The following is a 25753-nucleotide window of genomic DNA, read 5'->3' as shown; positions in this document are numbered from 1 at the left end:
TATTAATCTCGTCTCCTTTATTTCACTTACAAAATGTTGATGTTAAAAAAAAGGATAAAAATTGGAATACATTGGGACAGGGAATTCAAAGTACACATAGACTTTTAAAAAATTTATTTTTAAAATTTTTCAATTACAGTTTACTTTCAGTATTATTTTGTATTGGTTTCAGGTGTTCAGTATAGTGGTTAGACAATCAAAGTGTTCCACCAATATTTTCAATACCCGCCTAGCACCACACAGTTATCCCAGTATCATTGGCTATATTCCCTATGCTGTACTTTACATACCCGTGACTACTTTGTAACTACCAGTTTGTACTTCTTAATCCCTTCACATTTTCCACCCAGTCCCCCAACCTCCCTTCCCTCTGGCAATCACCAATTCGGTTGCACGGACTTTTGAAAATCCCTTTTAAGTAAAATTAACGATTAAAGTTTTATCTGCAAAATATAACCTCTACAATATCATACTAGTAGGTACACAAAAACGTGATATGTGTGTAAAAATTCAAAAACTAGCAATTCAGAAACCATCATATCAACTATCATTTAAGAAGTGTTACTAGGTGCTACTAGTATCATGTAATTCGGGCATCCATACCAGGTAGACACCCTTATCCCCATTTCACAGGTGAGCACATCGCACTACTGGCGCGCCAAGCAGCAGTTACCTGAGGTACATCCACTGCCTACAGGTGAGGGAGCTGAGCCATCTGACTTCAACGTAACACTGTGCTGCTGATGTTTGAAACTTCCCACCTAAAAAGAGTCCCATTTAAAGCAGATCCGCTCCGAGTTTTAGGCGTGACTGGTGACCTTGATTTTACCTTCCGAGTCACGGGTAGAGGAGCTGTGAGTGTTGGGGGAGGACCAGTGGAAGAGAACAGGTGGAAACTAGGAAATGGGACGGGAAGAACGAATTAAAGAGCTCTGCGTCGGGGCGGGGTGTTGAGAGGCTCCAGGAGGGCCGGGCACTGGTGCGCCGAGAAGGGACAGCGGAGCAGATAAGCCCCGCCAGGTGGAGGCTGCACCTGCGCACGTGACCCGCGCGGGCGCCAGGTGGTGGCGCGCTCACCTGGGCCCACGTCACGGGGCGGGGCCCCGCGAGGCCCAGGGGAGCGCAGCCACGCCCCCTCCCGTGCGGCGCGCGGACCACGCCGACCGGAGCGGCGGCGGCGGCGGCGGCGGGAGCCCGGGAAGTGGAGGCGGGCGGAGGGCGGCAGCGGCGGCGCGCGGAGACGCAGCAGCGGCAGCGGCAGCATGTCGGCCGGCGGAGCGCCTGGCGTGCCGCCCCCGAACCCCGCCGTGTCCTTCCCGGCGCCGCGGATCACCCTGCCCGCTGGCCCCGACATCCTGCGGACCTACTCGGGCGCCTTCGTCTGCCTGGAGATTGTAAGTGGGGCAGCCTCTGCGCCGGTGGCGCCTGGGGAGCGGGGACCGGCCGCGGCATCCCTGGCCCCCGCGCTCCTCCTCTGCGCGCGCCCCTGACCTTTCCTGCGCGCCCTTCCGAGTCCCTGACGGCTCCGACGCCGCCTGAAGCGGGGCGGCGGCGCTGTGGCCCGGGCCCGCTGCCTGGCACCTGTTAACGCGGGCACCTGCGCGCCGGCTGGCGATTAGAAATGGCCCCGAGAGGGCGAGCCGGTGGCCCGGTGGGACCGAGGTTCGGGGACTTGGAGAGGAGAAGGGTGTTTGCGTTTGAGGGGTTGGCGGTCAGAGACCCCGGGCGGCTTGGCCAGCGGCCGCGCTTGGCGAGAGCCAGAGCAGGCGCTCTCGGCCTTGCCTGTTGCTAACCTGCCATTTTGTTGGGTGGTGCAAAGGTGTAGCGATGGCTGGTGACCAGGAGGCTGCCACGCCGTGGAAAGCGGGGCTGGAGGTAACAGGAGAAAGAGGAGGAGGCTGCAAACCAGGGCACATCCCCTGCTTGCCATTCGGAGTGCCCTTGGCAGTGGCGAGAGGAGCGGGGCTCAGGAGGCAGGGCAGGGGGAAAGTGAAGCGCGGAAGGTGCCCTGGGCAGTTTCCAATCAAGTGGGCGTGAGGGTGAGAGGGAAAGGCGCACACAGCTGGAGCTGTCAGGCTCCTCTCTGCCTGCCTTTGCGCCTTCGTTCTTCCTCCTGGTTCACCTGTACAAACCCAAGCCTCCGCGGCACACCTTGCTGGGCCCAAGTGAAGGGGAGGTCACCTGGCTCGTAGTGCAGCCTTCTTGGGCTGGAGACGGGAACATGTTTAAAGGAATGTTATGGAGTTGGGAGCTTTTTGAAGCTTGTCGTGGACCAGGGGAAATCTTGCGAACATGAATTGGGCAACCCAGAGTTGCATCATGCCCAGAGAACTACAAATAGAGTGAAATGTCAGCGCCTCTCTTGCGGGCTGGTTTTGTTTGCTCGGTTTGGGCTTTTCCTATCTCTCCCCCTCCTTTTGAGTTTGCATAACCTGGATTTGGGTCGCTTCGGTTTCCCTTTTGTGCTCCTGGGGCTGGGACACCTTGTGAGCATTGGTTTTCTGCCCTATTATGTGAAGGTGGCTAAGTTAAGTTTAGCTCAGATTTGAATCAGGAAAAGGAGATGTGTGAGTTCTGTGACATCAGTCATCGGATCGTGACTGCGAGGCTAGGGGAGGCTGGTGTGCGTCTGAGCCCAGTTCAGAAGCATCGAAATGCTTTGGGGGAGGCGCAGGCATCCATGTGAGAAGTGTGGGCAGTGGATGGCGCGGTAACGGCTGCACCGCTGTGTGGAGGGAGACCCGTTGAGAACAGTGAAGATCTTGGGAGAAAGGTTGTGCAGGTTCTGGGCTACTTTAATTCCATGTTCTCCAAACTCCAGTTGTCCGCATACCTCTTTTAGGACTTTTTTTCCCTATCCACATGCCGCTTGCACTGTACTAGAATTTACAGAATGTTCACTTAAATAGATTCACACTCTAAACTTCATTACCTACCTTAGCTCCATCCTAAGCAGTAATATATGTGAATTCTCAAATTTGATATGCTGGTTATGTTTTTTTCTAGTATTCAAATATGTAGTTAGGTATTTACACATGTATGTATATATGTAAAGATATATGCAAAGAAGGCTCATCCATGTGCCATCAAATCAAATTCCAGCTCAAGAATCACCTGTGGACATGTGACACTTGCAAAAGCACTGCCTAAATCTGAGCGGAGGGAGAAAGGAGTGGGGAAAGTTCATTTATTTTCTCTCCCTTACCCTCATATCTCTTTATTTATCTAGCCCAGTGGTTAGTTCTCAACTCTTGTTGCACTTAATTACTTGGGCAGCTTCTAAAATACTGTTGCCAGCCCAGATTAATTAAATCAGAATCTCTGTGGGGGAGCACCTGCAGTCCGCTAGGTTTTTTTAAAAGCTCCCAGAGGTCCTAGCTGGGAACCACTGAAGGGGATCTTTATGGGAGTTCTATGGACAAGTCAGCTCCCTCTTGCAGATGAGCGTTCTCTCTGCTAGAATTTCTACTACTCTCCATCCAGACTCAGAAGTATTCAGTTCATTCCTCTAATCTCTTCATTTCCACCGGCTTCTTCCCCCAAAACACATCGAGGACCCTTATCTCGCTGGAACAGAATCCCCTCCAAAAGCCATTTCAGTTTACTTTCACTGTGGCCAAGCATCTTCATAGTTTTAAATCTTAGGCCTCCATTACCTCTTTTGCTTGAATTACCAACCTCTCTCCTCCCCCATCCCACGTCCCTCAAAAGTAAAAGGCCCATAATAGTCCAATGAAACTAGTGACTTTAGAGAAACAAGAGACTGCACTGGAGCCAAACTTTGGCTCCTTGACGCTCATCCACCACACCATGTGAAGATACTGGCTTACATGCTTTCAGGGAGCAGGGACGGAGGCCGTCTGGGTACTCCTCTATCTCAAGTGCCCACCCTGAGGAGATGCACAGATAGGAGCTAAATAAACACTTTTGAAGCACCTTGGTCCCTGCTTTCTTCATTTCCCTCTCAGTTTTCTGACTCCTTTCAGGGGCTCCACCTGAGGAGGCTCCTCTTCACAAATTCCTCACCCTGTTAATTAAATGTGAGATTTGCCAGGAGCAGCTCTAAACTCTAGGTCAGTGGTTCTCAACCTTGGCTGCACATGAGAATCACCTGGGAATCTTTTTAAAATCCTGATTTCTGAGCCTCATCCTCTGGAAATTCTGTTTCTTTGTTATGGGGTGGTGCCACAACATTAGTAACAAAGAAACAATTTCCGGAGGATGAGGCCCAGAAATCAGGATTTTAAAAAGATTCCCAGGTGATTCTCATGTGCAGCCAAGGTTGAGAATCACTGCTCTAGGTCAGTGGTCGGCAAACTCAGTAGTCAACAGAGCCAAATATCAATAGTACAATGATTGAAATTTCTTTTGAGAGCCAAATTTTTTAAACTTAAACTATATAGGTAGGTACATTGTTATTAACTTAATTAGGGTACTCCTAAGGCTTAGGAAGAACCACACTCAAGGGGCCAAAGAGCCGCATGTGGCTTGAGAGCCGCAGTTTGCCGACCACTGCTCTAGGTAATCTCCTTTCTGGGGACCTATTATTTTAGCCTCTTTTGGTGTTTCTGGATGTCGCCACATCTCTTCTTAATTTTAACCTTTTCAAATTCATTTGTCTGTGGTAATTTCTCTATGTCCTATTGCTGTCTGAAATGTCACATGTGAAAACAGCATCACTAAGCTAATGAAACCACAATTTTAGAGTTCAGTTCTCACACTAACCAGTAACTTTGTTCAAAGAATTCAATCCCAATCTCCCTTACTGCACTCTATTCACAATCTCTCAGGGGGAAGCCATCTGTTGGGAGATATTTCAGAAGATACAAATAGTGCCCACCTGCCCTGGCCTGTGTGGCTCAGTTGGCTGGGTGCCATCCCATGCACTGAAAGGTTGCCGGTTCGATTTCTGGTCAGGGCACATGCCCAGGTTGCAGGTTTGGTCCCTGGTAGGGGGCATGTAGGAGGCAGCTGATAGATGTTTCTTTCTCTCTTGCGTTCATGTTTCTCTTTCTCTCCCTTCCCCTCTCTCTAAAAATCAATAAAATAAAATTAAAATAGTGCCTGCATAACACCACCAAGTAAAGCAATTTATAGTACTAGCTTCCTGGGCAGAGAATACTGCAACCTCACATGCATGGGGTGGTCAGCCTTTCATTTTTGTACTCAGCTACATTGACTAATGCATGCTTGCCATAAAGTGTTTGATACTAAGTTTGTTTTTGCAAAGTGAAGCCTTTTAGTTAGAATGAAAAACAAAACACCACCTTCAAAAAGTTATTACTTTTAAGTCTCTCCGTGTTTCCTGAATTAGGTTTTTCTCATCAGGCGTTTATTGGTTAACTGCTGTGTGCAATGCACTTTTCCAGGAGCACAGGTGTTTATACTGCCTTCCTCACCTCAAAGAGCTTACACCCTGGTTAAGAGGATATGTACAGAAATACCTACCATTCAGGGAAGAAAGGTGTAAGCATGGGAAGTGAAGTACAGCGAAACATTTTCCTGGCTGGTCTCTTTATAAGAAAATGACATGAGAGCATCTGTAACATTAGGCTGAACGAGATATTTCGGGTCTCTGTACTCAAATAGCTTACCTTGTATAATGTACAAGAGAGATCAGACATAACAGTGTTAAACACGAAAAGAACAAAGGTCATTGAATTCAGTGTTTTACAGTTTCCGTGTTTAGAGAACCATCTACATTTCCTGAGATATTCATTAACATGTCTCTTTATGGGAAATATTTTAGGACTCTTATTCACATGCTTCTAGCTGTAGTGTTTTTGGATGCCACAATCATTTTTATTTATTCAACAAATAATTAAGGATCTGGTATGCATCCGGCCTTATTTCATGCGCTGGGAATAGGATGATTAACATAGCTCCTGCCCAGAAAAGAAATTCCTGTACAGTGAAGTATAAAGTCAAGGAAGAAATACAGTGCTGTGTTTGAAGTGATAAAAGTGGTTATGAAAAGCACAATTGGTAAACAGGGTAGAGAACATCTGGCCACTGGGGGCGACAGCAGAGGCAGCTTTCATGGAATGGTGCCATTTGAGTTTAGCCTTAAATGAAGTGTAGACCTTCGATAGGCAGAAAAAGCAGGAAAGAGAATTCCAGGGAGGAAGAGGGCATGAGCAAATCCCGAGGTAGGAAAGGTATGAAGGTTCTGGCAGTGGTTAGGGTTTTCTGTCTGTTTTCACATGACTAATGGGAAGGTGGCAGAAAAAGAAGGGAAAAGAGCAGATAAGGTTCACATTGTTGATTTGCCGAGAAATGATAGGCCAAGGCAGAGAAGGTATTCTGCCCGTGATGGGGAGCTGCTGAAGGGCAGGGGCAGACCTGGTCAAGCCTGTGTTTTAGACATCTTTTTGTGGTGAAATTTGGTTAGAGGCTGTGAGGTCAGGAAAGGGGCTGATTGCAGTGATTTGGATGAGGGATGATGAGACCCTGAAGTCGGACAATGGAAAGAAGCAGAGAAGAGAGAGATTTGAGGCTTAGGCTGTCTAGCAAGTATGTGAAGTTTGACATGTGCTGAAGTGATATTACACCAAACTGTAAACTGCCCCTCAGAGGAATTATTGGGGTTGGGGCGGGGGGAGCAAATGTTAGTGGAAGAATGATGGGAGGGAGGAGCTGTGGAGCAGACATGTGTAGTCAAGCAGCTAAATCTGTGGAAGGGATTTCAGGTTCTCTTCAACCTAAAGCTTTGCCTTTAGTTGGACTAACACATGAGTGTTTAGATCCGTAGAGTTTTCCTTTCTTGCCTAGAAAATAGATTTTGGACGCAAAGGGAAATTGTGTGTTTGCAGGAGTGAAGAGGGGCTAGCCCTGGGTATGGTCCCTCTCTAAAAGGGGTTTCATTCTATAGGTAAGACTTTCCCTTTGCCTCTGAGTTAACACATCTTCATTCCTGTGAAAAGAGTCTTTAAAACTTCATACAGAAGTAAACCAATGGCCCTGCCAGGGATTACTTTCAGCAGTCATTGGCCCTGACTGGCAGCCCAGTAAGAAATGTGTAAGAACTGAAGTATGGAAAACTTTAAACCAAGTTGTGGAAAACCTTGACCTTGAGCTCCCAAGTGAAAGGCAAAGGAGAGGAGATTTGTTCTGTGGAGCTCTATAGAAATGTTGTACCTGATAGTAGGCGCCATGGACATGGTTTATCTACTTACTGATACGGATGAATAGAAAAGACTGGAATGATAAAGGACCGGGCTGGCGTACCAATACCAAGCACCTGCAGGACTTAACAGACACGCCTTGATTGTTCTGTTGGGCAAGCTGGACAGTGTGTGTAAATATTCTAGAGAAATTGGCTGGAGCGGAGAAGGGCAGCCCTCTTCTGTCCCGTCCAACTCTTCAACTGTCTTGATTCTTCTCCAGGAATTTGTAGTTTGACCTGATTTCCTGTGTCCTATTTTATATGAAAAGGGCCATGTCCTTCCATAGGCACCATATATGACATTCTTAACTTTTGTGTAATAGTTTTCAGAAAGGAGGGAGATAAAGAGGCAGGAAAGAGGTATGCTTTGCACAGTTCTTGCTGACATCAGGGCCCTGGCGTGCATGAACGTTTTTAACCTTGGCGATAACTAGTTACCAACAAACACGAAAAGAGGATTTTAAAAATCAAGGGAATTTTTGAATAAGAATAAAAAGGAGCCAGAACGTATTTCTCCCCTGTAGTATGTGCTTTCCATTACAAGGTGAGCATCAGGTATTTGAGAAACCAAAATGAAAGTTTGGGTCACGTGGAGAGGATGAAAGTATAATTCTTTATAGCATCCTCAAACATATTTCTAAAGCTTCAAAGGTAAATCTGAAAAGCAAACCTCTTTTGCATTAGGCTGTTTTATACCTAGGCCTCTTCTATATATGTCATTTCTCATTGCTTCCCAATACTTACATTGTTTTTCTTTCCCTGATTAAAACAAAACAAAAAACCCCCTGCTAACTTGTACCTCTAATTCAGAACTGTACCAGGGCTAGTCCAGGACCAGTTTGGATGAAAGCATGGTGGGAGAACAGATGGGGATTAATGAAAGAGTGCAGGAGGGGATGGGGTTAGGGGTTGGGGCGGGGGGGGGGGGGGAGGAGGGGGGTAGTAAGGCACAAGTTCCAGTGGCAATTGCAGCACTGAACAAACTTGGGGCCTGAAGAAGATTGAAAAGGAGGTGTCATGAGCTCAACTAGCAAAAGGTGACAACTCCATAATTTTCCACTCTGGTCTTCTGAGATCTTGTACCAGGTGATAGGCGTTGCCAATGATAAAACTTGAAAATTGAGAAGTACGTGTTTCTGCTTCAGTAGATTCATGCCTATAAGCGAATACCCACCGTGTGCCAGGAGGTGAGCGAGGCTTCAGACAGCAGTGTGTTCCTAGCATCCCCACTTGCACTTCTAGAGCCACTCGTTACACACGCTGGTTGGTTTCCATTCATTCAAGTTGAGTGCAATGGAGCATCTTCTATAGAAAGCACTGCCCTGGGTTCCGAGATGCTTAAGGCGAGGTCACCCCCTCTGGCTGCACAATCCAGTGAGTGAAACACACATGTGTGTCCAGGCTTTCAAACCAGTAGGTTGTAAGCTTGGAGGATACACACATCAGTAACCATGGCAGCACCAAGGGATGGCACCCAGCCACGGAAATCTTTCTGGAAGACATATCTTTCTAGAATACATGGAATTTAGTTATCCAGCAAAATGTTGATGGCAGCATGACCAGTGTAATGGACTCTGTGTGCAGGGGATAAGAAATAGGCCAGAATGCAAAAAACAAAAAACAAAGGGTGGTAGGGAAAGGAGCATTGCAGGGACCAGGTGAACTTGGAAAGGGAGGTAGGCAGCTGTGTTCTCTAGTTATGTTACCACTTGACTGCAGTCACATTGTGAATGAATTTACTTTCATGGGCTACCTGTAAACACATCTGTCAGTTATTGTATCTTATCTGTTGACTAAGATATGTTCCCAGTTTATAAAAAAAAAAAAATCTTTTGGAATACAATTTGTGTATTAAATGGAATTCATTGTAGGTCCTCTGTTTACTAGGGGATCAATTGTCGAACATATTAACCAGTTCCTTCACCATGTGGTTTCATTATAGGTATATAATAAATGAGCACCCATTAAAATAGGAGGGGTTATTGAGTCTATAAGGTATTCTGAACTTTGGAGGGCACCACAGATCCCTTTGTGATTCTGATGAAAGTTGTGGATTGTGTCCTCAGAAAAATTACTATGCACTTATCTACCCATTTTGATATCATTTCAGGGAATCAACCTTCTCCCCCCTCCCACCAAGCCAATCTATGGCAAAAGCCCTGCTCTAGATGAACGCTAAGATCTGAGGGAGGGAGAATAGCATAATATTGAGATCATAAGCTCTGGAAGCCAATTGCCAGGTTCAAATCCCAGGTCTAACATTTATTAACTGTGTAAGTTATGGCAAGTTATTAATGGCTCCCTACCTCAATTAACTTATCTGTAAAATGGGAATGGTAATTATCTGTCAGTGTTTGTGAGGATTAGATTGGTACAAATAAAACAACATTGCTTGGAACATAAGAGCTCCATAAATGCTAGTTAATATTTTTGTTATCCTCATTAGCTTCACCCTCTTACTCAAACTAACTCTATAAGTCAGACTGGGAGATAATATTTTTTTCCCTCTAGGCTCGCTGGTTTGTTGATATTCACTACTATAAAGTGATGAACTACCCAATATGTAAGTAGTAGGAGAATTGGAAAGAGAGGGTTATATGTTATTTACAGAACATTCTAAATAATGAAGTATTTTTCCTTCAGGACAATTGAACAGTCCTTTATACCTTCACATTCACTTACCTTACCCTGTTCTCATTCCAAACATTGACTGAAAATAGGTCAGAGTCGGAATTGGCCTGTTTACTTGATGAATAATAAGAGTATAATAAGATGAAGGTGTCAAATTGGCCTGAAAATTATTAGCTAAGATGTCGGAGGGCAGGTTTAAAAGCAGGCTATAGAGCCCTAGCCCGTTTTGCTGAGTCGTTGAGTGTTGGCCTGCAGACTGAAGGGTCATGGGTTCGAATTCGGTCAAGGGCATATACCTTGATTGCAGGCTCACAGATTCCTGACCCTGTGTGGGAAGCAACTAATTGATGTGTCTCTCTAGCATTGATGTTTCTCTCTCTCTCTCTGTCTTTTCCCCTCCCATTCTCTCTGAAAAATCAATGGAAAAAAATGTCCTGGGGTGAGGATTAACAATAAATGAATGAATGCAGGCTATTAGGAAATAAGTTACATTTGAAAGGAAATGGGGTATTTGCAAAGAGAATCCTTTGGAGACATAAGAATGCCATCCAAATAGGAGACAAGTTGAGAAGTCTGTAGTCCTTCCAGCCAGAACTACAAGAGTCACTGTTTTCTCAATGCCTTCGTTTCCCCCGGGCTCATGTGTTTTAACCAGCACAGAGTTTCTAGTGGAAACATGTTTTAACTCCAACTCTGAGGGCTCAGGTCAGTGTGATGTGTGGATGAGTGCTTGCACAGTTTTCCTGTGGGAAGGAGGCAGCCAAGTCTCACCCTTCTGGCCTGCAGGTGCCAAACTAAAGTGAGAAGTATATGCTAAGCCACAAAGGACAGCGTTCTTCTAGGGATGTGTAGCAATTTAATAACTGCACTCAGAATGTAATTGAGCACTTAAGGTGTGTCCAGGTACACCTACAGGGGAGCTTGGAAGGTTAGGGAAACAGCCAGGGGAGGGTAGGCTGAAAGCTCCTTCTAGGAAACCTTTGCCTTTTCATGACCTGCAAGTCAGGGTGTCTTTTAGTTAGAGCTTGGGGCTCCGAGTCATGAGCCCCAACTTAGTTCCTGAGAGAAAGTTCAGAATGTGATGCATTTGGTGTGAGAGGATGGATGATCACTTGCTGTGGTGATCTTTCACAATGCAAGTCAAATCCTTATGCCAGACACTTTAAACCAGTGGTTCTCAACCTTGGCTGCACATTAGAGTCACCTGGAAATCTTTTTAAAAATCCTGATTTCTGGGCCTCATCCTCCGGAAATTCTGTTTCTTTGTTATGGGGTGGGGCCACAACATTAGTAACAAAGAAACAATTTCTGAAGGATGAGGCCCAGAAATCAGGATTTTAAAAAGATTCCCAGGCGATTCTAATGTGCAGACAAGGTTGAGAACCACTGCTTTAAACTGTAGTGAGTGCTGTCTTCAGTTATACCTCAGTAAACCTGGAAAAAACAAGTTTTGAAAAATGTGATACATTTGGGAGTTTTATACATAATCAGATGATATTGGACACCAAAGAGCATTGAAAGGCAGTGGCAGACAGGAGGTCAGCACTGGTTCTGGGTCCAAGATGAGAACAGCATGGGCGACGTGGCCTCCCACCCTTCGCAGTGGGTGTTCCTTGCAGTTGCCACCACACTTATCAGCTGGCCTCCCTCCGATCGGAACCATTTGTGTGCTCTGCTGTTCGTCTCTGAAAACAAGGCTCCTCCAGAGTGACGTCTACTGAACAGATACTGACTGTGACCGTGTGTTTGAGCTTGGCAATTCCCAGCATTAGATGAAGAGAATATGTTGTGCATTAGTAATGTCATTGAAAGAATTTATTTATTTTTAATATATTTTTATTGATTTCAGAGAGAGGAAGGGAGAAGGAGAGGGAGAGAGAGACAGAAACATCAATGATGAGAGAGAATCACGGATTGGCTTATGGGGCCTCCTTAAGGGGCCTACTACATGCTCCCCACTGGGGATTGAGCCCACAGCCTGGGCATGTGCCCTTGACTGGAATCAAACCTGGGACCCTTCAGTTCACAGGCAGATGCTCTACCCACTGAGCCAAACCATCTAGGGCATGAAAGAGTTTTTTAAGGGGGACCAGGTTGGGAAGCTCGGGAGCAAAGATAGCTTTTGGCAAAAGGAAACCATGAAGAAGGGGAGAAATAATTGTGTCAAGGCCCTAGTGACGCCCGTGTGATAGTGTTACTATGAGGCAGGCGGGAGCTCCAGAGCAGGCTTAATTATGTTCTCTGGCCCATCCTCCCCCTTCCAAAGCTACTGTGGTGAGCAGGACTTAAATCTGAACTTCCCAGGATCCCTGACCGAGGATGCAGTCTATGATTATTCATATGCCTTCCTCCCTACCTGCCCTCAGCGCACACACCACAGATGGGTAGCTAAATCTGTTCTTTTCACGTAAGCACTGCACTTCCTTTCCAAGCCTTTGAGGTGTGGGAAGGGCTGTAATTTTGAGTATGACAAGAACAATTCATCCTTGTGTCACATTAGCATCCCCTGTCAAAGCCCTGCTCTGCCTGGAAAGGCTGCTTCGAACCCTGCCTCCCGCCTGCCGCCCGGAGTACTCCCAGCACATTCCTCTCCAGCCTCCGGAGCACGCTGTGTGGAGCGCTTTTTATAGCTCGCTCCACAATCTGCTTCTGAATCAGATTTACTGGTGTCTATTTCTCCCTTGTTTGGAGCTGCTGTAGATAGAGCCTTGCCCTTTTTCTTCTTCTTCTTCTTTTCTGGAGTACCCTTCTGTAGTGCCTGACAGTAGATTTGAGGCTGCCCTGTTTGAGGTCCTGTCCAGTTTTACGAAATATTTAGTTCCAAGGGATCAGATACCCTCTTCTTCAGAGGTGTCAGTTTATCACAGTTCCTATATCATATGATTATGCCCATCTGTTAGAGTCTGCCTGCCCCTATTAAACAATGGCCCATTGTTCTTTATTACCCTTGGTATTTGTACCTTCTCAATAAATGACTTTGAATTAATAGATAGTTAATAATGATGTTATTCCTTAAATAGTATTTAAAATAACATGGGTTATTGGTAGTGGAAGAGGAAGAAAAGGCTACCAGGAAGAAAAGGCTGAGAAAACAAACAAAAGATTTGAAGATCTTATCACCATCAAATATTTATTAAACAATACGAAGAGTAGAAAATATTTTACCGGGATCACTGTATCTTTCATAGCTTACTAATAAAGTTGTGGTTAAATTTTTTAATATGCATTCATATTCATGACTTAGGTTTACTTCATAAAACTGTCAGGGTTGGTTGTTCATGCTTGATTTGATAGTAGGACTTGAGATATACCACCACAATTAGAAATTTATTAGGCTGGTGCTTTAATTATCATTGCTCAAGTGATAAGTTATTATGCTTTTCAAAATGTTTTTCAAAGTAGTAATGAGTTATATAACTGGGCCTTCATTTAGAAACTTGAATTAAAGCCTGTGTTTTTAACTTCCAGTGACTTGTGCAATTGGGATATTGTCTAGATACTTAAGAAGCGAGACACAGATGATTGTTGGTTTTTAATATCTAGAACTCCAACTATTCTTCTATGGGCACTAGGCATTTATTTGTTCACTGAGCAAATATGTAAGAGCCTTGTGCCTGCCAAGTACTCATGCTTCTGTGATGTCATCTGTGGGTGTGGGAGGCGACAGGTGGGGGTGGGGTTGATTCCCAGTGGTGGCCTGTCCGTGTCTTCAGGGCAGGTATATAGCTTAGATTTTTGTGTTTCCAAATCTAGCACAAAGCCTGACAGTTAGGAAAGGATTATCCCGCAGACTAATAAATGGCTTTGGATGTGGAGACACACAAGGCAGCCTGCTGCCAAGCAGGTCTGATAATGCGACTGGACTGGAAGCCAGGACATTCAGTTACAGCATTTCTCATCAATGTAACATGTTCACAGTTACCAGCATGCCCAGAGGACAGGGGTTCTTGAGCATGGGTGGGACTCTGGAACGAATGCCTTTTTAGATCATGAGCTATCCCAGATGAGCGGTGAATGGGAGTTTCTCAAATACACATGGGGGAGGGAGTGACATTCTTGGCCAGTGTAGGTCAGCCACTCAGACATGAAAGAGCTTTATCTTTGGACTGTGGGTTTTGTTTTTTCTATAGTGTAAAATGTGAGAGGCTTAGTGACAAGAGACAAGGATGTAAAAGACAGGTTAGATCCTTAAGGGGCCCGGCATGCCCTGCCAAGGATGCATAGCCATAATGGCTTTAGTGGTCGTGTGGAGGAGACCGCCGCTGTTAGATCCATGAAACGCACTGTCTTCACCCCCTAACCCTTTCTCCCCTGTGTTCTCTCACTCACTCTACTTGTCCAAGTCAGAAAGCTGAGTATCCCGTGTCTGATCTTTTGCTGTCATCTGATCCAATAAGTGCCCTGAGTCTGATTTATACTGTTGGTATAACAGTCTCCTGTGTGGTCTCTAGCTCCATCCCTTCCTCTCCAGTCTATGTCACACTCTAGCCAGAGAGAAACTTCTAAAGGCGAATCTGGTCATGCTAGTTCCTGCTCAAGATGATCCGTGGCCTCCCATTGCCCGTGGGTGAGGTTCACGCCTTCATGTCACCTTCAGGACCTTCAGCTGGTCTCCAGCTCCCTAGGCTCGCTCTCAGCTCCCACCAGGTCCTCTCAAGACTCACCTCCTGCCCTGCATCAGCCTTCTCTCCACCCACCTTCCTTCTCCCCCCAGCCCTGTTCTTTGGGTTGTTGCTTCCAGCGAGTATTTTCTGACTTTTCAAATCTGGATTTAGAGCCCTTATTGTGTGGACCCACAATGCTCAGATTTTGCCCAGTTCTGACGTGTATGCAGCAGCATTTTAATCACTTGCTTAGTTGGCTCTTTGCTGTAAGAGACTATGAATTCTGTGGTGGTGGAGACCAAGTGTAGCTTGTTTATTCCTAGAACCTGGCACAGCACCTGATGGGCAATAGGTATGTATTAAATTAGGTCTGTGACTGTCTAAAGCAGCTGTCGCCAACCTTTCGGACCTCGCGGACCACCGGTTGGCGACCACTGATCTAAATTACCTATTTCCATGCCCAGCACATAGGTGATGGTGTATTTTATTGGTTACCATTATGTACGGCAGCTGAAACTTTTACTCTCTATATAGGCCAGTGATGGTGAACCTTTTGAGCTCGGCGTGTCAGCATTTTGAAAAACCCTAACTTAACTCTGGTGCCGTGTCACATATAGAAATTTTTTGATATTTGCAACCATAGTAAAACAGTAAGACTTATATTTTTGATATTTATTTTATATATTTAAATGCCATTTAACAAAGAAAAATCAACCAAAAAAATGAGTTGGGCGTGTCACAGGTTTGCCATCACTGATATAGGCAATAATTTCACATGAACAATTTCCTGATAAGCGTTGAAACATGGCCATTAAAAGTTATGGCTGATCTTTGCTGATAAAACTCTGAGATGTGGCGAGAGCAGAGCCATTGTCCAGTGGTTTGAAGAGTAACACCACGAAGAGGTGGAGACCAAACAAAGATGAATTTGTAAAAATGGTTACTGAAAAGGAAAATACTTAGGAGGGCGGTAGTTAGAGAGGCAGCAGGTCAAAGGGAATCTGTTTAGCTGGCGAAAGAACACCGGGCCTGTTCACGGGCTGAGGACGAGAGTCCATGCAGGCAGGTGCAGAAACAGGTGTGCAGTCGGATTGGGCTTGCGAGTCAACGCGCAGGGCCGGCACCTGAGGGAAGAAGGGGTCTCACATCATGATAAAGAAAAGAAGGTGGGGCGGGGATTCGGGAGTGTGTGCGGGGGCGGGTCATGGTAAGAGTGGTGCATGCACATTCTATTCTGTTGCCCAAACTTACTGCCATTTTACTTTTTACCCATTAGCTGTTCGGGGGACTCGTCTGGATTTTGGTTGCTTCCTCCAATGTTCCTCTACCTCTGCTCCAAGGATGGGTCATGTTCGTGTCCGTGACGGCTTTTACCCTTTCCCTCCTCTTCCTGGGGGTGTTCCTCTCTGGCATGGTGACTCAGATCGATGCCAACTGGAATTTCCTGGTAAGGGATTTTTAAGTCTTTTTCAGGAAAATGTGGGAAACATAACTATCTCATTCTGTCCCAAAATGCCCGATCTCTGTTCTGTCTGTTGCCGCTCGTGGGAGAGAAAAGGTCAGACAGCAGCGTCTGCTTTGCCCAGCTTGTGAGATCCCTGTGCAGATAGAGCGGAGCAATCTTTCTGTTGCTCCTTTATGAGTTAGATGACCTTTGTTCACAGTTCACACAACAAATAAATTGGATTGTAGTTATTGAACAGATGCTTTTGACAGGTTCTGTGACATATATCTTGAAATTTTCCACTGATTTCTGTTTCAGATATTAAGTATATATTCTTTTCAGAAAACAAGTAGCTATATATTTTGCTCTCCGAATATTTAGAAAAAAAAGGGGGAGATGATTTGTATTTACAGGCATAGCTGAGAGATGTTGCAGGTTTGGGTCCAGACCACCACCATAAAATGAATATCGCAACAAAGCCAGTCACACAAATTTTGTGGTTTCCCAGTGCATATAAAAGTTATTTTTGCACTACTTAGTGTAGTTTACTTAGTGTGCCAATAGCATTATGGCTAATAAAAAATGTATGTGCCCTTAATTTAAAAAATACTTTATTGATTAAAAATGCGAGGGTTTTTAATTGGCCTAATTTTAATATTCTTGTGTCTCATGGTAAAAGGAGGCCAGAGGATGGGGAGAGAGTGAGGTACAGCCAGAGCAGAGCATACAACATTTATTAAGTCTGCCATCTTATATGGGTGCAATTGATGGCACCCCAAAACTAATACAATAGTAACATCAAAAATCACTGATCTTGCCCTGGTGGATGTAGCTCAGCTGGTTGGCATCGTCCAGTGCACAGAAAGGTTGCAGGTTCAATTCTCAGTCAGGACACATATCTCGGTTGCAGGCGGCAGCCAGTCAATGTTTTCTCCCTCTCCATAACGAATATAACAATGAAAGAGTTTGGAATATTGTGAGAATTACCAAACTGTGACACAGAGACGTGAAGTGAACAAATGCAGTGCCAAGTAGTGCAAAAATACTCAACTCAGGGTTGCCAAAATCTTCAATTTGTAAAAAGCACAATACCTGAGAAGTGTGATAAAGCAAAAGCACAACAAAATGAAATATTACCTGCGTTTTCGATTCCTGTGCTAAAAGGTCAAGAATTGGTAAGTTTTAAGAAATGAATTTGCAACCAGCACAATTTTAACAGTACGACACCATTAAATTGGATCAACATTTCACTTTTTTCTTGTAACACGGGGGGGGGGGGGGGGGGGCCTTTTTCATACTTGTGGTTATTCTTTCTCTCATATCTAAGAATGGCCCAGTGGAGTATGAATTTCAATCCGTGGTGGACATGCTCTAACAAAGTTCATGACGAACCCACCTTTGATTTCCATCCCACAAGGGTGTTTAGAAGCGTAAGTCAGGCCTTTAGTCTGGTGTTATATGTGCCCCTTTCAAGTGTAGCAGCACTTTACTCAGCAGCTTTAGGACCACTGTTAGAGGAAATTTGTTCTCGTCTTATTTGTAGAGCATGATGAGGGCTGTCATCCCAAGTGTTATCAACAGTGAAGTCTAGTGAATGTGGCTGCCTGCCTAAAACCAAATGGCAGGGGTTAGGGCAGCCGTGGGCAAACTACGTTTGAAATGAATAAAACTAAACAAAAAAAAGACCGTACCCTTTTATGCAATGATGTTTACTTTGAATTTATATTAGTTCACACAAACACTCCATCCATGCTTTTGTTCCGGCCCTCCGGTCCAGTTTAAGAACCCATTGTGGCCCTCGAGTCAAAAAGTTTGCCCACCCCTGCGTTAGTGTAAAGGACAGGCTTCGAGATTAGACCTGGTTCACTTGGTAAGTGTGTAGCCTCAGGCAAAATAGTGAACCTCTATAATCTTCATTTTCTTCCTCTATAAAATGGTAATAGTCATACCTACCTCACCAGATGCTATGCAGGAATCACGGAATTAATGTACTATTATTATAAAGTGGTCAGCTTTGTGTCTGGTTCATAGGAAGAGATCAGTAATCATTGTCATTCCTCAGACATGCTGAGGCTTGCACCAGAAATCTTTAAGAGTCCTTGAGTTTCTTAGGTTGCTGGTGCAGTGTGCTCTGACCTTTTTGCTTTGATTTCTCATTAATGATGAGAAAATATTTCTAGTAATTGGTCAAGTGATGATCAAAGGTCCCTATTTAAGTTACAGGTAGATGCTTAATCTCCTCTTTCTAAATGCCTGGCTTTCCCATAATATGTATGAAGGAATCAGTGTCCCTAATATTGGTAAGCACCGCCAGGCTATTGTAGTATCAGGCTCAAGGATGATATTCAACAGTGTGTACCAGTATAGCCCTACCACTACTTTAGTACTACTTAATACAGTCATTGCCACACCTACTGCCTTTTCCCAATGGTTGTGACCTTTATCACCCTAGCCCTGTGGTCGGCAAACTGCGGCTCGAGAGCCACATGCGGCTCTTTGGCCCCTTGAGTCTGGCTCTTCCACAAAAATACCACGTGCGGGCGCGCATACAGTGCTATTGAAACTTCGTGGCTCATGCGCAGAAGTAGGTTTTCGGCCTGGGCGAGTCTATTTTGAAGAAGTACTGTTGATATTTGGCTCTGTTGACTAATGAGTTTGCCGACCACTGCTCCTCTGGGACTTCCTGGACCTGCTACCAGCCCAGCAACTAAAGGGTTAATTATTGGAAAAGCACTGAGTCTCTAGGATCCTGCAGGGCCCAGCATTCTAATTGGTCAAAGCACATTGCTCATGAATGTTTAAATAATTTTCCAGTAACACTCCTGATTTTATTAGACATATGTCCATACCACCCTTTTCCTTTTTGTTCATATTGCCTTATCATTGTTATTGAATACAACCATTCATACCCTTTTTAATTTATTAGGTTTCCTAAGAAGTTAGAAAGACCTACCTACCAATCTGTTCTATAAGTAACCTACAAAGGTTATCCTGTGATTTGTTTTGTCTGTTTTTAGCTGATTATTCCGTACTTAAATGCTTGCCATGTTTAGAAATGGCTGTGTTGTTTTTTTTCTACTCTTCTGAAATTTTCAACATACTCTGCCTTTTTGACCACCTGGTCGCTTTTGATAGGTTTTGTAATATATCTTGTAACCCTCTCAGCCAGGAAAATTTTTGAGCCATGCATATCATAGTGTTGTCACCAGACGGTAACAATTTTAAATTGCTGAAAAAATAATTGTTTCCCCCTGTGATAATGGTTTAATGTTGCCTATATACCATTCATGAAAGAAGCAAGAGTGCATTTTGATAAAGAATTTTCTAGAAGTATTTGTTTAGCATATTAACTAAAATACTTATAGCCTCTAGCTTTTATTGATCTTGAGATTAAATTAGTATGGTTGGTAGAAATGGTGAAATAAAAATATAATATGTAATAAAAAGTGGACTCTGGAAACAGACAGACCTATGTGGGCTTGAGTTCTCCTCCCCAAGGGTCATCTTTGTGTGGCTTTGAGACAGTCGCTTAACTAAAAAAAAATTAAGAAATTTCTTGTGCATAAACTAATGATAATGAATGTAAAGTACCTGGTGTTGGTAACTCAACAAAAATACAAAGCAATGTGTTGATGTATTAATTCAGGTAAGATGATGTGAATTTTAGTACAATTGTGCTTTACATTAATGCCAGCAATAGCTTAATAACAGTTGAGTTTTATATGAAAATTTCTTATACTTTTTATAGAAGTATATGATTTTATTTTTTTTAGAAGGTTGGGAGATATGTTATTGAATTCTGTGATTTCACAGATCTTCTGTATCTTTTAATGCATAGTGTGACAATCTAACAGATAAAAATAATTGCTAAAAAATATAAAATGCTTAATTATAAAATGTGTATATAACTATAACATATTGCAGCAATAGATCTTATATAGTTATTATATAATAGCTATAACTTAAATGCCATTTTACTTACATTTTAAGAACAGCATATGTTATTCCCTTTTATGTTATGTTAATTAAAATTGATCTCTATGGCACCTTAATATAAACAAAAATTATATACTTTATTATAAAACTCAATAGGCCAGAAGGTTTGCCACTGTGCCAGTTACATTGGGGCAGTTGATTTTCATTTGGATTCTAATAGCTTGACATTGCTAAAGCAGCCAAAAGAAATGGCTAATGTAGTCTAAGACTGATTCAAGTTCTAATCTTCCTGAACCTAAACTTCATCATTGAAATAAGGAACAGAAAAAAATGTAGACGATTATTTTTAATTGTAGACATCTCTCCTTTCCCTCCTCTTTCAGGATTTTGCTTACCATTTTACAGTGTTCGTCTTCTACTTCGGAGCCTTTTTACTGGAAGCAGCAGCCACCTCCCTGCACGATCTGCACTGCAATACAACCATGGCCGTGCAGCCGCTCCTGAGTAATAACCAGTATAACATAAACGTAGCAGCTACAGTAAGTATTTGATGACTACACCTTACCCGCACTTCCCTTCCACTGTCAAGGTCTCCAAGTAACTCCTCAGGCAACAGTAGTATTTTTAATAATATCTGTTAGCATTAAACATATAATAGCCGTTTATCTGTACAATAACCTTATGAGCAATGTACTGTTATTACCCCGGTGTTGTGGATGGTGAAACTGAAGTATACAAAGAGGTTGACATTCATGAAGATTAGAGCAGTCAGTGGCAGTGGTTGGCTTTACACAACAAAGTCTACTTTGTAGAAAGAATTATTGTGCCTTTTACTTCTTGTAACTTCAGACCTGGTAAGGGAGATTGTTCTTCAGTGTGCAATACCTAATTGTAATTCATTTGAATTCACTGAGAGCCTACCACGAGGCAGGTGATTTGCTGGCAGGTGATGGGACAGGGATGCATTAGGCACAGTTCCTGCCAGTGAGGGAAGTCCAGGTGAGTGGGGAGGTAAACATGCCAGCCATCACATAGGTGGTATAGAGGTGAAATGCCACCCATGGGGAAATTTTTTGAATTGTTTTATCGTTCTTAATTCATGTACTTAAATGAGTTTATCATTTTGTATTGACATTGACATTTTAAGGTGACAGGCATCTAAATTATTCCCTGAAATCTCTTGATAATTAATGACTATATAGCAAGTGGTTAATTTTAAACAGTCCAAATTCCCCATATAGCCATTTAAAATATGTCTGGAGCTATGCTGTCCAATAAAACTTTCTAAAATGATAGAAATGTTCTATAAATGCACTATCTAATGTGGTTGCTACTCATTAATTTAATAATTATATTTAAAAAATAATAAAACACACCAAAGAGGTTGTACTTGGTGACAGATACACAATTTACGTTTAAATAGCCACGTGCAGCTAGGAGCAATTGGACAGCACAAGTCTAGAGTTAGGGTTTCAAAGGGTAGAGGACTGATGATTCCAAGACGTACTGTCCCAAGTTTCTGTTAGGATCGCCATAGTTTGTTCATGGTCTGCAATGAACTAGACCCCTGGTCGGCAAACCGCAGCTTGCGAGCCACATGTGGCTCTTCCACAAAATATCACATGTGGGCGTGCACGTACAGTGCGATTGAAACTTCGTGGCCCATGTGCAGAAGTCGGTATTTTGTGGAAGAGCCACACTCAAGGGGCCAAAGAGCCACATGTGTCTTGCGAGCCGCAGTTTGCTGACCACTGAACTAGACTGAAGGTAGCTGTGAAAGGCTTATTGGTCAGTGATTATTATCCTTTCTTTTATAAGAAATATAACTATATAACTGTTTTACTTAATGAAATCTTACTTAAAACCCAGTAAGTGTGGAAAGAGGGGCTTGTATGATGCCCATCTTTCCTTCTCACAGAGCCACCTCTATCCAACTCGTCATCTCTGAGGTACTTTCATAGGATCCATGTGATCCAAAGATCACAGTTAGGAAACCACTATTTTTAACAATTTTACAAAGTTCAGGGACTCAGAATTGACATCTATTCCCAGTAGATTTTCCTTTACTACTTCCATCCCCTACTTTCATAAGAATAATAGGCACTTAAGTACTTGATTGGAGGTGGATATCTCTAACTTTTCACTAATATTCCTTTGCCCTAAGAGCTCAGTTTTCAGAGTGTGAAGTCTGTTCTGTGACTTTGTCCCTGTTATCCTTCCCTTTCTCTGTCTTCCTACGTGAAGCTGCCTTAGCAACCTCTAAGTGCTTAAAGTGCCACATTAAGTCCCAGTGTACTGAGTTTTAATACTTAAATGTATGATCTATTTATTCATTTGTGACATTATATTTAATCCATCACTTTTCTTCTTTCAATATAGCTTAAAGAGAGGAAAATTCCAGTTCCCTAATAGATATCAAAGGTCATTCTCATTCAGCAATGTCTGGATTAGAGACGTACCAGAGATATAACCGGCTCCATCCCCAGGTCCTGACAGTTGCACTTTCCTTGGCTGTGAGATCACAATATGAAAAGACACCTCATAATGAATTTTTGAATACCATATTGGGGGTATCACAAATACTTAATAAGTGATTCCCGTATGTGAGCAAAAATGCTCAACCTAAGGCTGTCTACAAATGAGAAAATTATTAGAGGCTAGAATCTTTAAAAGAAGGGTTAATGGTGTAAGGCCGTGGTTGGCAAACTGTGGCTCGCGAGCCACATGCAGCTCTTTGGCGCCTTGAGCGTGGCTCTTTCTAAGCCTTAGGAGTACACTAATTAAGTTAATAACAATGTACCTACCTATATAGTTTAAGTTTAAAAAATTTGGCTCTCAAAAGAAATTTTAATCGTTGTACTGTTGATATTTGCCTCTGTTGACTAATGAGTTTGCCAACCAGTGGTGTAAGGTAATAAAACAGTTGTACAAATCAACAGAGAGAGAGATGAATATGGCCCTAGCTTGTGTTCTCAGTGGTTAGAGCATTGGCCCATGGACCGAAGGGTCAGGGGTTCAATTCCTGGTCAAGGCCACATGTCTGGGTTTCAGGCTCAATCCCAAGCCCTGGTTGGGGTGCCTGCAGGAGGCAACCAATCGATGTTTCTCTCTCTCTCCCCCCTCCCCCACTCCTCTACTCTCTCTTGGAAAGATCAATGGAAAAAAATATTGTCAGGTGAGGATTTAAAAAAAGATGAATAGGAATGGCTTTCATAAGTGTGGAAGTAAGAACGAGTGTTTTCTTCAAGTCAGTGTTCTAACTCTGATGAGAATTGTTATTTCCCTTTTCTTAGATTTTTGCCTTCATGACGACAGCTTGTTATGGTTGCAGTTTGGGTCTGGCCTTACGAAGATGGCGACCGTGACACTCCTCAGAAGCGCACTGTCTGTGTGTTAGTATCATTTGTTACTTCATTCGTCTGATCAGTTTGGATGCTGTTTTGTTCAGATATAACAACAGTCCAAAAGCTGTGTGTTTAGTAAGTGGAGAGATTCTAAGTATGGTTTTGGTTTATTTCATTATGATATTAAACAGAGAAATGGCCTTTAATTTTACATAAGTCTCTTTTTCTATTTCTGTATATTTTATGGATATAAAAATTTTGTCTTTAAAGATATTGTTTATAAAAAAAGGGTATCTCTTTTGTTTAGTTGCTAAGTCATGTGAACCTTAATTTTGATAGGTAACTAGAACTCCCTAAAAAAAACACCACATTTTAAATAGGCTTCCCACTGAACTCTGTCTTTCAGTGTAAAACAGGTTGGCATTCTTTTTCTATCATGGCCCAAAGCATTTGAACAGAAATTATGGCATTTGAGAATTTCTTTCTAGATCTTAGCACAAATGGTAAATATTTTAGGCTTTGTGGCCCATATAGTCTCTGTTACAACGTCTCTCCTCTGTTGTTGCTACATGAAAGCAGCCATAGATAATATGTAAATGAATGAATGTTCCCATAAAACCTTATTTACAAAAGCAGGCAGCAGGCTGGAGTAGGCCTGTGGACTGCAGGCTATAGTTCACTGACTTCTGGTGTAAAACCTTAGCTATGTGTCCTGTATGTTATTGAACTGATCCCGAAAGGTATAAAGCTAATTAGAGAAACCCCATACTTTTAGTCTCCTTATGCAGTCATCACACTGCCTTTGTGTTAATGGTCAATACTTACCCTTGAAGGGGTGAATAGTTTCTCAAGCTAATTCAAGTAGCTTCCTGAGTATAGGAAAAAGTAATTTATGAACTGAACAATAGTTGCTTAATCAAACTTAGGGTCTCCTAACACCTGAGCAAAACTCTCATCTGGCATCCTTAAAATGAGATCTCCAGACAGACCGTTAACCACTGCTGGGTTGGTTTCCAGCTACCTGTGTCTTACTTTGGATTTATTTATGCTTCAAAGTACAGCTGGTTTCCCTGTGCATGAATATACGAATATTTGTGTGTGGGCATGTGAGGCTTTACCAAATAGAGCTCTCCAAAGAGTTAACTTTTTATATGTTTTACATTACTTTCTGAGTTAAATCTGAGTAGATTAACTATAACTTAAAGTTGTAGATACTGACATGTTTTGAAAATAGCCCTGAGATCAGTGTTGTTTCTGCGTTGGTGACAGATACACAGAATCCATTTTAAGACAACAGCCGTCATAAAACCTGTGTCTGGTGGAAATGCACAGGAAAGTGGTGTAGCCCACCTGCAGAGCCCCTGCTTGTGGAAAGGTGCCAATGGCTGGAGTGGGAGAAGTCAGGCCCCAGTTCCCCCCACCCCCACTCTCTGCAAACAAGGTACTCATCTCTTGCCCAGAGAGGGCTACCTCTGGGAAAAGAGGACTTTGTGATTGTTCTGCACTTTCAACCCTTTGCTTTTTGTGGCTGAATCACCCCGTACGAGTGCCACGGATAAATTGGACTATTAGATTTCATGGAGCATAGAACAATCCTGAACGAGTAGCATGATCAATGATCAAACACTGTCTGTGTCCTAATCCCCTAGAAGAAGGAATCTTATTAGAGTCCTTTTGTAATGTTTTTCTAGTGATAAAGGACACGTTTCAATATGTGGCAAGAGGATATCAGTCGTAGGACTTTATACTTGTGCTATATCTGTTCTATAATATCTGACTTCCTTGGTTTTTCTAGCGCCATATCACACACCTACACCTGTATTATGAATTGTATATTACTAAGTCATAAATGTGCCATAAGGATATATAATCCATTCTGGTATGAATTGTTTAATTAGTCTACTAGGTTTAGTCGTGAGATTTTATCTTCCAGAGCATAACAGGTCCGTGCTTGATGGCATTAACTTAAATGATTTCATGAAACTGCTTGATGGCACTTTGTAAATGGATTGCTTCTCGATCATGAAGAACCAAGACTAAAACTCATCTAACTGTGAAAACTTAGATTTACAGATTAATTGTGTTCTAGATTTGTGAGTTGTGTGGCAAAGCACTTGAAAAAAATTATGGCATTTGAGAATTTCTTTCTAGAGCTTAGCTCTAAAAATGAGAAAGTGCTGGTTGGTTTTAAAATCTGGTAACTCCATGATGAAAAGAAATTTATTTTATAAGTGTTATGATGCTAATAAAGTATTCATTTGATAATCTCTTTTGGTCTTCTATTTTTTTATTCAATTCACTTTGAAATTCAGTTAATCTTTGTTTCTTTAATAAAGGAAGTTTCTATTTGTACTCTGTTTTATTTAATGTATGCCTGGCAGTGTTCTAAGCAATCTTTTTCTAATATTAGCTCATTTAATCCCCATCATGGAAACTCTGGGGTCGGTACTGTCATCCGTCTCATTTTAAAGATGGCAGAAGTAAAACACAGACCTTAAGGAACACCCAGGGTCATGTACCTAGCAAGTGGGAAAGCTGGATTTTGAACCCCAGCATCCTGGCTCCAAGTCCAGGCTTAATGACTGTGTAGTCCTCAGTTTTCCCAGATTTCACATATTTTACATATCAA

The 25753-nt window shown here is 42.9% G+C and overlaps 1 protein-coding gene across 3 annotated transcripts; it reads left to right on the top strand.

The window, feature by feature from the left end:
- The first annotated feature begins 1130 nt into the window (after nucleotides 1-1130).
- Nucleotides 1131-25393, top strand: MAL2 (mal, T cell differentiation protein 2). Of its 3 annotated transcripts, XM_059671843.1 has the most exons (5): nucleotides 1131-1394; nucleotides 15677-15847; nucleotides 20164-20319; nucleotides 23074-23172; nucleotides 24394-25393. In XM_059671843.1, the coding sequence occupies exons 1-4, from the start codon at nucleotides 1263-1265 to the stop codon at nucleotides 23143-23145; spliced, it is 531 nt and encodes a 176-aa protein (XP_059527826.1). In that variant the 5' UTR covers nucleotides 1131-1262; the 3' UTR covers nucleotides 23146-23172; nucleotides 24394-25393. The 3 variants fall into 3 exon arrangements, with proteins under 3 accessions (XP_059527826.1, XP_059527825.1, XP_059527827.1); XM_059671842.1 differs by lacking the exon at nucleotides 24394-25393 and having other exon boundaries at nucleotides 1133-1394; nucleotides 23074-23492; XM_059671844.1 differs by lacking the exons at nucleotides 1131-1394; nucleotides 24394-25393 and adding an exon at nucleotides 1813-1875 and having other exon boundaries at nucleotides 23074-23492.
- The last annotated feature ends 360 nt before the right edge of the window (nucleotides 25394-25753 follow it).

The sequence above is a fragment of the Myotis daubentonii genome, chromosome 17, assembly GCF_963259705.1.
Source record: "Myotis daubentonii chromosome 17, mMyoDau2.1, whole genome shotgun sequence".
NCBI classification, from domain to species: Eukaryota; Metazoa; Chordata; class Mammalia; order Chiroptera; family Vespertilionidae; genus Myotis; species Myotis daubentonii.
Note: the sequence above shows the minus strand (reverse complement) of the source record. Positions and strands in the feature narration are given on the sequence as shown.